We start from the raw sequence: 15,206 nt of genomic DNA, 5'->3' as shown, positions 1-15,206 counted from the left end.
GTAAAAATGTTTGCATTTCAATTTTCACTCCTATATTGTCCAATTCACTTAGCGCTCAAAGGGTTAAATTAATTATTTCATTTTTTAAATTTAGCCCTGGACACTGTATACATAGGAACAGCCCTATTACGCTGTACAATGGCAAGGAATATATTTATTAGATAACAATATAATATTTTACCTTTGTTCCTTGATAGAAATCATCAATTGTATGCGTTCCCATGAAGGGAAACTGAAAGTGCGTATGCGTATCAATACCTCCAGGGATCACCAGTTTGCCTGTCGCGTCTAATATTTTTAAGCCTTCGGCTCTTGCCGGGAGTATGTTAGGTCCTATGTCTTTGATCAGCCCGTCTTCAATGAAGACATCCGCAAAAAAGGAACAGTCGTCGTTAACGATTTTGCCCCCTTTAATTAGAATTCTGCTGTGCGAGGCCATTATCTCAGGTGCGATCTCCACCGATCTTCTCTCGTAGACCAAGGATTAAGGATCGAGCATAAAAATGTTCCTTCAAAAAAAAAAAAAATGCTTTCCAATGTGCCTCAGAATTCGGTATCATTCAGATTGGCAGTGCTGTTGACTTTTATATGGGCTGACCTGTCATTGATTAACAGGGGTGGAGGATACTCCTACTTTTTGGTTTTGGCAAGACCACAACCACAAAACCATGACCACAGAGAAGGAATGATAATAATTCTCAGATTGAAATGTCACTCAGCCAATTGAAGAGTTTCCTGAGGACAACTAAGCTCTTCTTACATAACAGTTCTGTTTTTTAGATATATATACTAATAACAGATGTCGTATCCTTCTAGAATTCATGGAAGTATCTGGTTCAGCTTGTAGAAAGCAATAGAAAAAAAATGGATCATGTGCAGAAATGTAAAATCTGTGCAGGAAGTACGAACACCACCCCGGGCTAAGATTTGATTTTAGGTTGGTTATCGATGGCCTCAGATACAAAACTGACCTGCTGGAAAAAAACACTGTTGTATCCAGGGCTATTTTTGTGCAGGCTCCAGCAGGAACTGAGGCCCGTATTCTAGTTCACTCTTTCAGACAAAATATTTCTTAAATGGACAAAACCATGTGCACTGCAGGTGAGGCAGGTGTTACTTGTGCAGAGATAATTAGATTTGGGTGGGGTTTTACACCTGCCTCACCTGCAGTGCACATGGTTTTGTCCATCTAATGCTGTGTAAACACGGGTCTATATGATTGCTGGGGATATATTGCTAGCAATATATCCCCAGCAATCATATTGCTAGTGTCTCCTTTTCATCAGCGATGAAAAGGAGACACTGCTTCGGGGCAGAGGCGGAGCGCAGCAGCAGGTGACGGGAGGAGGGAGGGAGCAGCGTCGCAGGGCATGGGAGAACAGCGCTGATTTCTCCGGCGCTGACCTCCTGCCCGGCGATTGCTTGGGGAAGCCGATGCTCCTGCGACCAGCGACCCTGAAGGGCTAGCCGCGGGAGCGCGCTCCCAGCCATCTATCGCCGGCTGCACATGAAATCACTGGCAATATGGTCGCTGAGCGACCATTTTGCCAGCGATTTCATACATAATTGCACCCGTGTGTACGCACCTTAAGAAATATTTTGTCTGAAAGAGTGAACTAGAAAAAGGGCCTCAGTTCCTGCTGGAACCAGCACAAAAATAGCCCTGGTTGTATCCAATTCACAGATCTCGGCTTATCCGTTGTCAATTTGAAGGACAAGTAACATAAATTAACCAAAATTAACTGATGCCGGAAGTTTCCCTTTCATGTGTCAAAAATGCAAAAAAAAAAAAGTACCAACCATCAACTCCTGTTATTTTTCAAACACTGGGGCAGATGTATTAAGCCAGGTGAAGAGATAAAGTACAGATAAAGAGGAAGGTGATAACTCATCAGCCAATCAACTCCCAACTGTCATTTTCAAACACAGCTGATTGGCTGGTGCGTTATCTCCTTTCACTTTATCTCCACTTTATCTCTTCTCCAGGCTTAATACATCTGCCCCATTGCCTGTAAATTTACATAAGCTGATTGATTGGTTTTCTTTCTCTCACCAATTTAGCTCTCTCCAAACTTTGATAAATCTTCCCCCTGTTTAAAGGCCCCCATACACTTTGCGATTTGGGCACGATTTCACCTGATTCGGATGAATCGGGCCGTGAAATAGGCCCAAATCGCACTTGCAGACACCCCGTCCGATCCGATGCGCGGTCCCGTGCGCATCTGATCGGGGTCGGGAGATCGGACGGGCTGCACATAAGATTTGCTAAATCTTATGTGCAACCCAGCCCCGGAGCCGTGCGGGGGATGACAGTGGGCGGGGGATGCCGGCTATAGAGAGCCGAGCAGGGGGAGGCTGCATAGGGAGCCGGGCAGGAGGAGGGTGACAGCGGGAGCAGCACGCCGGGCAGGGAGGATGACGCTGGCTGCCGGGCAGCGGCGGGAGCCGGGAGGAACACACTAACTTGAAAAAAAAAAGCCCATACAGATGACTAGCAAGCCATTGATTGGCTGAGACCTCCCTCAGCCAATCAGCGATTGGCTGAGAGAGGTCTCAGCCAATCAATGGCTTGCTAGTCGTTCTGTATGGGCTTTTTTTTTTTCATGTTATCTGTGTTCCTCCCGGCTCCCGCGCTGCTCCCGCTGTCACCCTCCTCCTGCCCGGCTCCCTATGCAGCCTCCCCCTGCTTGGCTCTCTATTAGCCGGCATCCCCCGCCCGCCGATGACCCCCCTGCACGGCTCCCTCCTCCTGCAGCTCCCCGGGGACCGCATATGATAAATCCATGCGATTTATCATATGCAAACCTTGGCACATCAAGTGCCTAATCTGTGTCCCCCTCCCGGGGAGCTGCAGGGTGAAATCAGGTCCGACTTGTCCTTAGGACAAGTCGGACTAATGTATGGGGGCCTTAACTTATTAACTCTCCTATTTGGGACAATGCAAATGGTCCTGTCACAGGGGATGGATTTGATGGTATAGTGTGGTGTTCAGGAACGGATGACTGACCAGAGGGTGACGGTTTGAAATGAGTAGGTTTACTGAAGGAACTCAAAAAGGGGTATTTTAACATCAACTGGAATCAAATACTTCTTTGATGGATAACTTAGGGAAACAAAGGGCAAGTCTTTGCATAAATCTTGAAGATAACCAAGGAGGCAGTCTTTGGACAAGCAGGGTTGGAGGTTGAAGGCTTGAGGTTAGGAATATCCGTAGAAAAAGAGGGTAACTGGTGGGAGGACTCTGAGGACTTTGGTATGATGGAATTTTGATGGAGAGACTGGAAGAACACCTGGAACCGGAGGGTACTGTGAGGGTCCAATGAGGGCCCAGAATGAGAGACAGGTGGACAGCCCGGCACACCGGTAACAACTGCAATGGGGTCAGAGGCCAGCAGGGACAACTGACTGGAGAGCTCAGTGTGCATAGACACTATAGAAGTCAGGATCTTCCCAGATGCGAACTGCACAGGAATCAAATTGTACTGACCCAGAATGGCCTAGGCAGATCCCCTTTATAGCAAGGGGGAGGCTGTCATTGGCCATCTGGTCAGAATGGGAGGAAAAGACCTAACCTGGCCAATCACTGTATTAGACCACAACAAAGATGGCGGCGCCGGCCTTCCGGCACCATCCATCACCTGTCAGACTGCTGTGCCTCCTGATTGCTCACACCACCACTGTCCCCGGCCGCCCAGCCCTGTTGCCGCCTGACCAACCGGGACCCCTAGCAGACACATGCCAGGTGCCAGTGGACGGAGTACTGTGCCCGCCGTGTCGCACGGTGGCAGCATGTGACAGGTCTCTAGTTAATGTGGCCATTGGGGGGCCATACGTTTCTTGGCTTTTAATTTCCCCATGTTATATTGCAGGGAAAGTACCAAAACATGGGCCAAGAGAACCTCCTGAAGGGTTGGGTCCTTCTATGCTCTGATCTGGGTCTAGAGTTTTAGGATAGAACAAAGGGGTAAATTTACTAAGATGGGAGTTCTACTATAGATGGGATGTTGCTCATAGCAACCAGTCAGATCTATCTAGAAGATAATCTAGAAGGTGATTGGTTGCTATGGGAAACATCCCATCTTAGTAAATGTACCCCTAAGAGCGGAGTCTGAAAAAAGTTCTGCAGAGGACTGTGGTCTTCCAATGATTTGCAGGAGTTGCGTTAGTTTAAAGCAGGGTTGTCTACTTTTAAAGTCTCCTCTCTGGGAGAAGCCTGGAGAGGAGACTGTTAGCAGCACTTCGGGGGCGGGGCCTGATGTAGACGTCATCAAGCCCCGCACCAAGAACTGCAAATCCCACAATTTGCAGGGCTTCCAGGGGGTGGGGCTTAATGATGCAATTTGAATCATTAGCCACACCCCTGCCTTCCCCTCTAAAAGCTGCGAATCACAGTAATTTACCACTGCGGCCAGGGAGATTCGGGGGTGCCGCCGGTATCCGGGAGGGTTGCCCACCTTTCCAGGGGGCCGGGAGGGGGACCCAATATTCAGGAGCTTCCCGGCCATTCCGGGAGTGTAGGCAACCCTGGTTTAAAGCATAAAATACCATGATAATAAGATAGCTTACCAGGGTAGTATTTTGTCATGTCTGGATGGGGTTACGTGCTGTTAGCATTTGATGGCAGTGTAAATATTGTATGGAGAAACCTTCCCTTTCATGTGTACAGGGGTCACAATACCAGATAATGAACAGATGATTATTTGTAAGACCTCTGGCAGGCAGCGTGCTGATCGGAAGGCTACTGTCCATCTAGCATTGCAGGCAGTGATATCAGGGTCATTTCAATATATAACTGGACAGCTGCCTAGTGCCCCACAATTCTAGAGGCCTTGAAGAAGGAGATTGTGTTGGTCACCCAATCAGAGCAGCATGCAGCATTCTCTCTGCCTGACACCCAACCGGCAGCTAGACAGTCAATGGCTGTCAGTTTGCTGATTGGTGCATGACTGGAGCTGCCCACCAATCAGAGTGCTGAGTCACTGTTTGGAAGCATGTGGAGAGACACAACTGGACTGCAGGAGGAGCATTTTATCTTTTGTTTTTAAATTGGTTCCCGAGTAGGGTGTGTAGGGCCCCAGTGTGTTGCTTTGCTCAGGGCCTACAATGCTATTCAGGCATCCCTGATTGGAAGATGTGTCCTCATCTTCTCTGACTAGGATGTGACTATGGGTACACAATCGGCACTGTATTATACACACTACAATGGTCAGCGCTAATGGCAGAGGATTTGTTGCTCAGATTTTGGAAGTCACCGGCATTATCACCTGTGAGTCTGCATTATCAGGGCTACTAGGTCAGCACACAAGCCAATGGCCCTTCCTGTCTGGAGGTCACGGGGGTAGCAGAGCCTTCTTGCAGTCCGAAATGAAAAATGATTCCCGCCATGGTGAAATTACTACGAGAATGTAAAATGTAATTCCGAAGGAAGAAATCTGTTTCAGCAAAATAGCCTGTAAGTCCCTTCCTTTGTACCTGTTGGCAATGCTGCCTAATATGGTGGTGCTATATAAATAAATGATGAGAAATAATTGGTTTACATATACTGTACTTACGCAAAGCAGCTACTCTGTCATATGTTTAGGTTTCAATACAATTATGTTGTGCGACTTGTACTTTAGCCTGTAATATAGTTCTCAAAAAAGTACACCGCTAGGATTGAGGAATTCAGAATCTGTGCACAAAATCCTTGTATGCTAACGCAATAATATACATGCCGTACATAGAAGACAATTCAATTAGCCGTGAGTCCCCTTGTGGTGTAAAATGGGCTGGATTAAGTGGGGCACCCCAGGGGCACCCACACTGACCTTGCAGTTGGCAATAGCAGGTGTCCAGCAGCAACTCTGCATGCATCACACAATGGCTCCCGAGTCCGGGATTACCAACCCTGACAAGCCTTAATCCGGGGCTAAATGAACTGAATAGCATATGGGAAGTCGGGATGCCAGTAATCAGAATACCAATGCGGGAATCTCGACACTGGTCAGATGACCCACGCTAGGATTCTGACATCACTCACAATGCTGACGCCCAAATTCCGAACGTTGGCAGGCCTATTGTAACTATGGGGGAGGGTTAGGTTGTGCTGGGGTGGGGGGCATGTTAGGCGCTACTTGGAGGGTTTGGGTTATGCTGTGTCTGAAGCTTGCTCTTTGTTAGAATAGTATCTATCTCCCAGGGAGGAGCCTTGCACAATATTATGTAAATTAATCTCATTAACTGCTTATCTATTATGTGTGAATGAGATAGGTGCTCTCATTGATTGTTCAATGTCATTATGATAATAAAACGACCAAAAGTAGAAGCAAGGGGTGTTTTTGGTGGTAATTGGGGGTGTTAACCCGTGGGGGGGCACTGAAGACAGGCTTTGACCCTGAGAGATGCGGTGTGAAAGGGGTTTTACCTGGCAGACCCGTTTTTGGAAACGTTTTCAAATACAGGGTCAAAGCCAGTTTTGCGGTCTGAAAGCAGCATAAGAAGGAATTTGACAGAAAGAGTGAACCAAAATAACCCCCTATGTTACTGTGATATATCTATTTACCTCAGTGATTTACACTGCAAATTAGATGTACAGTAGATTGAGATGATTAAATGTTCTAAGTGAATACTTCACACAACAATAGGAGAGAGACCCATATGAACAGATTGCTGCTTATCCCCTTAAATGACCTTGGGATCCTTCCAAAGGTGCAGGGTGCAGATACACAGGTGCTGGCTGGATTTGGGAAATGTCACAGCGATTGATAACCATTCAGAAAAATCAGACACCCAAATGAGTACACTATCTGCTTTCACCATCTGCAGTGTTGGCACAGTGGAAAACATTGCTGCCTCGCAGTGCAAGAGTCATGGGTTCAGTTCTGACCCTATTGTATCTCTGTAGAGTTTGTATATTCTCCCCATGTTTGCAGTTTTCTATCACAACAAAATATCCTAAAATGGACCTTTGCATGTGTGTATTAGGGATTTTAGAATGTAAACTTTGATGGGAATATCACTGATATCATTACATTTTAGGAAAGGTGATAAAATCACTGCACCTTTGTGAGAATATACAAGGGTGGTTCATAGCTGCCTACCCTCCTGCATTCTGCAGGAGACTCCCTGACATAGCAGCAATCTCCCTCTCTCCCTCATTAGTCTAGCAATCTCCCTCATGTCCCCTAGCCCACATTACACTGTTACATTTTTGGGGAAATAAGGAATGACAGACAGATACATTTACATTAAATCATCAGCACCATTCCCCAGCACTTTACCAAGTATAGTAGCTCTTACTAACTGCTTTGGGGCTCATCTACATTTGGATATGTCATTTTAAAAGCTTCCTCTCAGATGTAGCAGTGCACACCCATGCTTCTAGGTGCCACGTTCACAATCTCTTTACACAATGTCTCCATATATGGAACTAGACACGCCCTTTGGGTGGAGCATGACACGACCCCTCAATGGGGCGCTGTGCAAAATTCTATTACTATAATCTCCCTGAAACTAGTTTTCAAAAGGACTCAAGTATGGGGTGGTTCAATAAGTGGGGTAACAAGACCTCTCACGTGGGGGCAGTGGCGTAACTATAAATTTTGCTCCCCCCTGCCATAAAATTTTGTGGCGCACCCCCCCCCCCCCCCCATATAAAAAATACAGTGCACTCCGAAAGAGAGAGATGTCATCTCACAAGGAATGGGCATGGTCACACAATAGTAATCCCATTCCAAATTACACCACACAGTAGCACAACAGAACCAGTGGCGTAACTAGCCATTTGGTACCTTGTGCCAGAAAGGGAATTGGTGAGTGCCCCACCACCACAAGTAAAACAGGATAGTGCGCGCCGAAGGCGCGCGGCAAAATGTAGGAGTGATGCTTTATGTATTATGCCACACAGCGTAATGCTCATTACACAATATGCCACACACCATAATGCCCATATATTACGACACACATTATGCTTCACGCAATGCCCCGAGTACACCTACATACGACTACATAATGCACAGAATTACCGACAGTAGTAGCGCTGCTTATATATATATATATATATATATATATATATATAAAATGCACACAGTTACTGACAGTAGCAGCGCAACTCATACTGTATATATTGATCACACCAGTTGCCGATAGTAGTAGTATCATAACTTATATATAATGCCCACACCAGTTGCCAACACTAGTATCGCTGCCTATACATATGCCCACACCAGTTGCAGATAGTAGTAGTGCTGCCTATACATATGCCCACACAAGTTGCAGACAGTAGTACTGCTGCCTAAACATATGTCCACACCAGTTGCAGACAGCAGTAGCACTGCCTATACATATGCCCACACCAGTTGCCGACACGAGTAGCGATGCCTATACATATGCCAACGCCAGTTGCCAACATGAGTAGTGCTGCCTATACATAACACCTACACCAGTTGTTGACAATAGTAGTGTTGCCAATACGTAACACCCACACCAGTTCCAACAGTAGCAGTGTTGCCCATACATATGCCCACACCAGTTGCCGACACTAGTAGTGCTGCCTGTACATATGTCCACACCAGTTGCCGACACTAGTAGCACTGCCTGTACATATGCCCACACCAGTTGCCGACACTAGTAGTGCTGCCTGTACATATGTCCACACCAGTTGCCGACACTAGTAGCACTGCCTGTACATATGCCCACACCAGTTGCCAACGCTAGTAGCGCTGCCTGTACATATGTCCACACCAGTTGCTGACACTAGTAGCACTGCCTGTACATATGTCCACACCAGTTGCCGACGCTAGTAGCACTGCCTGTACATATGTCCACACCAGACGCAGTACAGTCACATTTTACTCAAGTAGATCAGGGCACTTCAGGCTGGCAGCTCATCCTGTCCTTCTTTTTTCCATTAGACGCTGGGACTTGTCAGAACTCCCCCACTAGCGAGCGGGCGCTCCATCTAACTGGGACGCGCGAGCGTCCCACACGCACGCACGTCCCTTTTTCCTGGTGGCAGGGGACTTGAACCCTGCCCGTCTCGGCTTCACGGAGTCGGGCAGGTTTAGGGGGGAGTGGAAAGGTGGGATCAGGCGGCATGGAGCACCGTAGTAAGGGGACGCATGCGCATCTGTTGCGCACACGTTCCCTTGCGGGGGATGGCGGCTGGCAAATCTACCACCAGCCCCTGCAAGAATGACGGGCACTCCATCTATATATATATATAGAGCAGCTATATATATATATATATATATATATATATATATATATATATATATATATAGACATACATACATACATACATATACTACACACACACATACAGATGGAGTGCCCGTCATTCTTTCAGGGGCTGGCGGTAGATTCGCCAGCCGCCAGCACCCGGAAGGGAACGTGCGCGCACGAGATGCGCGTGCGTCCCCTTACTACGATGCTCCATGCCGCCTGATCCCACCTATACAGTATAATTATATATATATATAGAGATATATATATATATATATATATATATATATAGATATCTATATATATAGATTTTTTTTGAACTAGTACTGGTGTAAAAAAAAAACACACACACCTCTGTTATTAACAAGCGCTCTCTCAGCGCTCCCTCTCCTGCTGGCTTTCCGGCTCCTCCGGCATCACCAGGCTCCAGCGTGTGACGTCACACGCATAGGAGCAGCTGAGGCAGGGACCAGCAGACACTGCTGCTTCCCCTGCCTCAGTCTGACTGACATTACAAGGCCGCGCCCCCGGCTGCCCACCCTCCCTCCCATTGGATATTTTTCCTGAACTCCCTCCCTCCCATTGGGCAACCCACCCGTCCGTCAAAAAAAAATTTTTTTCTTATGACAGATCCACTGTCATGGCCGCGCCCGTGCCGACTCGCTTGTGATCAGCGAGCGCACGGGCAGCGGCAGGCGGCGGTGGGCGGCCGCATACTGGCCCTTATTCAGATCTGTGCGGCCGGAGCCGCATACGGTGCTCCGGCCGCACAAACCAATCCCCGCCCACCATACGGATCGCCACGGCCGTCCGTACACGGACGGCTGGCGATCCGCGTGAAAATGGTGGGGCGTACGCCTCCACCATGGTGGGAGCTGCCCCCTGCATTCGATGGTCGGCGACCATCGAAGGCAGGGCCGCACGCCCCACCAGCTCCCGCAAGCTGAGACCACACGGACAATCGTCCGTGTGAAAGCTTGTTTGGGGGCTGAGAGCTGACATCCGGCGATGTCAGCTTTCCGCCCCCATCACTGGCGTCATAGCCTCATTACCATGCATACGCCCCGCGTTTGCATGGGAACGCCCATGAAACGCGGGGCGTATGCATAGGGAAATGAGGGTATGAAGCCCCTCACGCCCCTATACGCCCCCTTTGCGGCGTAGAAACGTTATGTGCGGCGATTTCGCCTGCACATGCGCAGATTGACCTCTGCGCATGTGCAGACTGAAAACATCGGCGGTACGGCCGCACGCGGGCCGTACCGCTCGATTCAGAATAAGGGCCACTGTGTAGTGTGTGTGCCGGACACTCACTTGTCCGGCACCCGGCGCCCCCGCTCCCACTGAGTGTAGTGTGACAGACTCTCTGTCTGTCACACTCACTTATCCAGCACCCGGCGCCCACGCAGCCCCCGCTCCCCCAAGCAGCAGCGGGGGCTGCCTTACGCTATTTCCGCCAGTGCGTGGGGGCTGTTCTCTATTCCATTCTAAATTCCAGCAAGACCAGAGCAGGAAGACCACTGCTTCCAATCAATGCCATGACCAGTGGCGTAGCTATAGAGGATTCAGGGGATGCAGCTGCTATGGGGTGTAGCGGCTTGGGGTCCCCAGAGCCCAGCAGGCCATCTCCTGCACCCTCTTCATTTTTTCACAGTTTTTGTTATTTAAATATTGCCTCATGGGCAACGGCTGCGCCGTTCTGTGCTTCCTCCCCTCAGCATCGCCAGAAAGGTGCTGGTGCACATGGGATACCACTGCCTGCGCCAGGGCACATGGAATACGCTGCTGCCAGAGCAGATGCCAGTACACATGAGACCTGGCATTGACGACCATGATATACTGTATGAGACCAGTGCCAATGAGAAGGCTCCCATGTACAGTGGATCCCTTGCTGCCAGAGCCAAGGCCAGCGTACAGGAAAGCAGCCACTGCTGAAGCCACCACCGGCCGCAGGTGAGAATAATAGCTGACCCAGCGCTGCTTGAGCTTGGAAGGGGGGGGGGGGGGGGGCACTGTCAATCTCTCTCTCCCCCTGCCCATGCTCTCTCCCTCCCCCTGCCTGTGCTCTCTCTCCTGCTGTCTCTCCTCTATCCATAGTTGCCTACCATCAGGAGACTCCCTGAAATAGCAGCAATCTCCCTCTCTCCCTCATTAGTATAGCAGTCTCCCTCATTTCACCTACCCAACATTACACTGTTATATTTTTGGGGAAATAAGGAATGAGAGATAGATACATTTACATTGAATCATTAGCGCCATTTCCCAGCACTGTACCAAGTATAGTATCTCTTACTAACTGCTCTGGGGATCACCTACATTTGGATATAAGTCATTATAAAAGATTCCTCTCAGATGTAGCAGTACACTCTATAGCTTCTAGGTGCCACGTTCACAATCTCTTTTCACAATCTCTACATATATGGAACTAGACACGCCCTTTGGGTGGAGCATGACACGACCCCTCAATGTGGTGTGGTGCAAAATTCTACTACCAACTATAATCTCCCTGAAACTAGTTTTCAAAAGTAGGCAAGTATGCCTCTATCTCTCTCTACCCTGCTGTCTCTCCTGTATCTCTCTCTACCCCTGCCCGCACTCACTCCCGTGCTCTCTCCTCTATCTCTCTCCCTCCCCATGCTCTCTCCCCTGCTGTCTCTCCTATATATCTCTCTCCCCCTGCCCGTGCTCTCTCCCATGCTCTCTCCTCTATCTCTCCCTTCCCTGCTCTCTCCTCTATCTCTCTTTAACCCTGTCTGCTCTATCTCTGTCCTCTATCTCTCTTTCTCCCCCTGCCCGCACCCTCTCCTGTGCTCTGTCCTCTATCTCTCTCTCTCCCCCACCCACTCACTCAACCCTGCTGTCTCTGTACCCCTGCCTCCTCTCTCTGTCCTCTGCCTGTCCTCTCTCTCCCATACCCTCTCATCTCTCTCTCTCTCTTCCCACTGCTGTCTCTCCTCTATCTCTTTATCCCCCTGCCCACTCTCTAAACCCTGCTGTCTCTCCTCTGTCTCTCTCGACCCCTGCCTGCTCTCTCTCTCCCCCCTGTTGTCTCTCCTCTATCTCTCTCTCCCCTGCTGTCTCTCCCCTCTCTCTCTCTCTCTCTCTCTCTCTCCCCTACTGTCTCTCCTCTATCTCTTTCTACCTGTGCAAGCTCTCTCACCCAAGCTGTCTCTGGCACCTGGAACCTTTAATCGGGCCCTGGGCCTGTTCTCTCAGCAAGGGGCTGTGGTCATTTTATCACTCTGGGGTAATGCTTGGCACTCCTGGAGATGCTGTGTTGCCCAGGGTCTCTACTTCCACTTCCAGCTTCTCCTCAGTGACAGGAGTCGGGCACTGCATGATAATGTCACAGTGCAGCACCCGGCTCCCAGTCAGTCCCTGAGGAGAATCCGGTATTTCGGTGTCATCCACACCACCCATGCAACGTCGTTAAACATTGATAAATAAATATATATATATACACACACACACACACACACACACACACACACACACACTCACAGATGTCACCATAAAATATTATAAGTACAGTTAAAATACAATATTGTCATACAGTATATAGGGTTGAACCAAAAAAGCATAATTACCTGGTGCCATATGAAATTCCAGGGTAAAGTCTCTCCACAGAATTCAATTTGATAAATATTTAATTCATTCAATAATGGATAATTTAATGAAATATAATCAAAACACATCAGTTGAATTTATCATTAAATAAAAATGCAAAATTCATGATAGTATAATACATAATAAATATTCTCACATGTATAATTAATGCAGTCATCAAAGAATCGGATAATTCTTCATGTTGCGATGAGCCGCCATTGGAGTGTATAAGTATACCGGACTGAGGACATGGGCAGTATGGAACATCTCTGGGAAATGACGGTTCCACCAGCATTGGTTTCGTATAGAATCCAGAGGAGGTTATTCGGAGGTAATCACGCGGCTGAGAATTTGCAGGCCGGCATTTATCGATAATTCTTTTATCGATGACCGCTCGCAAGTTATTTGACAGAAAGCCGGCGTTTGCGGGTGGTAAACTGCCATTTTCTGGGAGTGTCAGGGAACTCAGTTGTGCCCAGGCGTGTGAGGGGAAGTCATGTGACATCAGCTTCGGCCTCGCAGCCGCTGAATAAGCCCGGGGCAACTCACAGACTGCACACACTGGGAAATTATAAGATGGTGAACGTTTTGCAAATGCATTTGCTGCTAATCGCCGATCAGTGTAATTTTCAAACGACATTCGCAAGCCATCAAGTCTGAATAACCCCCATAGTTAGAGGCTTGGCCGGGGAGCTAAAAACACATGCTGCCTTCTATAAATAAATGTAACACAAGCAGGTGAACTGTATTTACTAAAATGGGAGATCTATTTCATATGGTATGTTGCTACGGGCAACCAATCAGATTCTATCTACTTACTTTAAATATTCACTGTAAATGACATCCTAGGTCACTGGTAATAAATACATGTACACCTAAAGTGGGCTACACACTATGTGATGTGTGTACCGAGCAAGATGGTGGACGACAGGACCCCGGCAAGGGAACCAGCATCTGCAAGTGCGTATTGGCAAGCGATGGATCGCTGGCGGCCATGTTGTATTTCGGGTTTCCCTTGCTATTAATGTCTTCTATCGGCTCTGCAGGACCAGCATAGGAAGTCACTGAGCGTGCATGGTCAGTGACATAGCAGGTACACACTAGACAATGGGTGGCATATGTTGGTCCGATCCGCCGGATTGGACGACATAACAGCTAGTTTGTATTTTGGGGTTAGTACAGTATGTAGCAGACAGTCGGAAACAGTGCCGGATTTCTCACTAGACACGAGAGGCACGTGCCTGGGGGCGCCATGGAAACTTCCTTCCCTGTATGGTGCGGGGAGAAGCACAGCTGGAATGGGTCAATGCATGGGATCTAAGGGCAGTGTGGAGTTCCAAATAAAGGAGAGGAGGCTCATTATATTCTATACTATGAAGAGGGGGGATGCAAATTATACTCTATACCTGTCTATACCTATATATGGGGGTACACTGCAGACCGGTTGGTGGTGCTTGAAATTAATATTGGAAATGGCGAAAATAGTTGAAGAATTCTCCTGTTGCCATGGAGATGAACCACATTGTGTCACTACCGGTTCCATCTGCAGTGTCATCAGTGCTTCCTTGTGCTTTTGCCAAACCAGCAATCCACTGGGAGTTACCCACGCTGCCCTCAGACATCAGCGTTCATCTGCCCCACGCTAGCACCAGTGGAGGAAGCAGCAGCAATAATCCAACAGGCGTTAGCAGGAACCCTGGAGACAGTACACAACCAGCGGCCAGACACAGAGGGACCTGATTCCTGACTGCACACTACTCCTCCACTACCAGAGACAGTACACAGCCAGCGGCCAGACACAGAGGGTCCTGATTCCTGACCGCACACTACTCCTCCGCTACCAGAGACAGTACACAGCCAGCGGCCAGACACAGAGGGACCCGATTCCTGACCGCACACTACTCCTCCGCTTCCGGAGACAGTACACAGCCAGCGGCCAAACACAGAGGGACCCGATTCCTGACCACACACTACTCCTCCGCTACCGGAGACAGTACACAGCCAGCGGCCAGACACAGAGGGTCCCGATTCCTGACCGCACACTACTCCTCCGCTACAGGAGACAGTACACAGCCAGTGGCCAGACACAGAGGGTCCTGATTCCTGACCGCACACTACTCCTCCGCTACCAGAGACAGTACACAGCCAGCGGCCAGACACAGAGGGACCCGATTCCTGACCGCACACTACTCCTCTGCTACAGGAGACAGTACACAGCCAGCGGCCAGACACAGAGGGTCCCGATTCCTGACCGCACACTACTCCTCTGCTACAGGAGACAGTACACAGCCAGCGGCCAGACACAGAGGGTCCCGATTCCTGACCGCACACTACTCCTCTGCTACAGGAGACAGTACACAGCCAGCGGCCAGACACAGAGGGGCCCGATTCCTGACCGC

At 48.9% G+C, this 15,206-nt stretch overlaps 1 protein-coding gene across 2 annotated transcripts in view; it reads right to left on the bottom strand.

The window, feature by feature from the left end:
• The window catches only part of DPYS (dihydropyrimidinase), a 76,798-nt gene that overhangs the window by 48,005 nt on the left and 13,587 nt on the right, over positions 1–15,206 (bottom strand). The window contains exon 1 of one of the 2 annotated variants that reach the window (XM_083186883.1): positions 182–579. The exons of the other annotated variant lie outside the window; for it this stretch is intronic. Within the exon in view, the coding sequence (XP_083043009.1) occupies positions 182–439 (258 nt within the window). The 5' untranslated portion in view covers positions 440–579. Of the gene's footprint in view, positions 1–181; positions 580–15,206 lie in introns of those variants that run through there. 2 annotated transcript variants of the gene reach the window in all.

The sequence above is a fragment of the Crinia signifera genome, chromosome 5 (assembly GCF_055691185.1).
Source record: "Crinia signifera chromosome 5, ASM5569118v1, whole genome shotgun sequence".
NCBI classification, from domain to species: Eukaryota; Metazoa; Chordata; class Amphibia; order Anura; family Myobatrachidae; genus Crinia; species Crinia signifera.
This window is presented reverse-complemented; position numbering and strand designations above follow the sequence as displayed.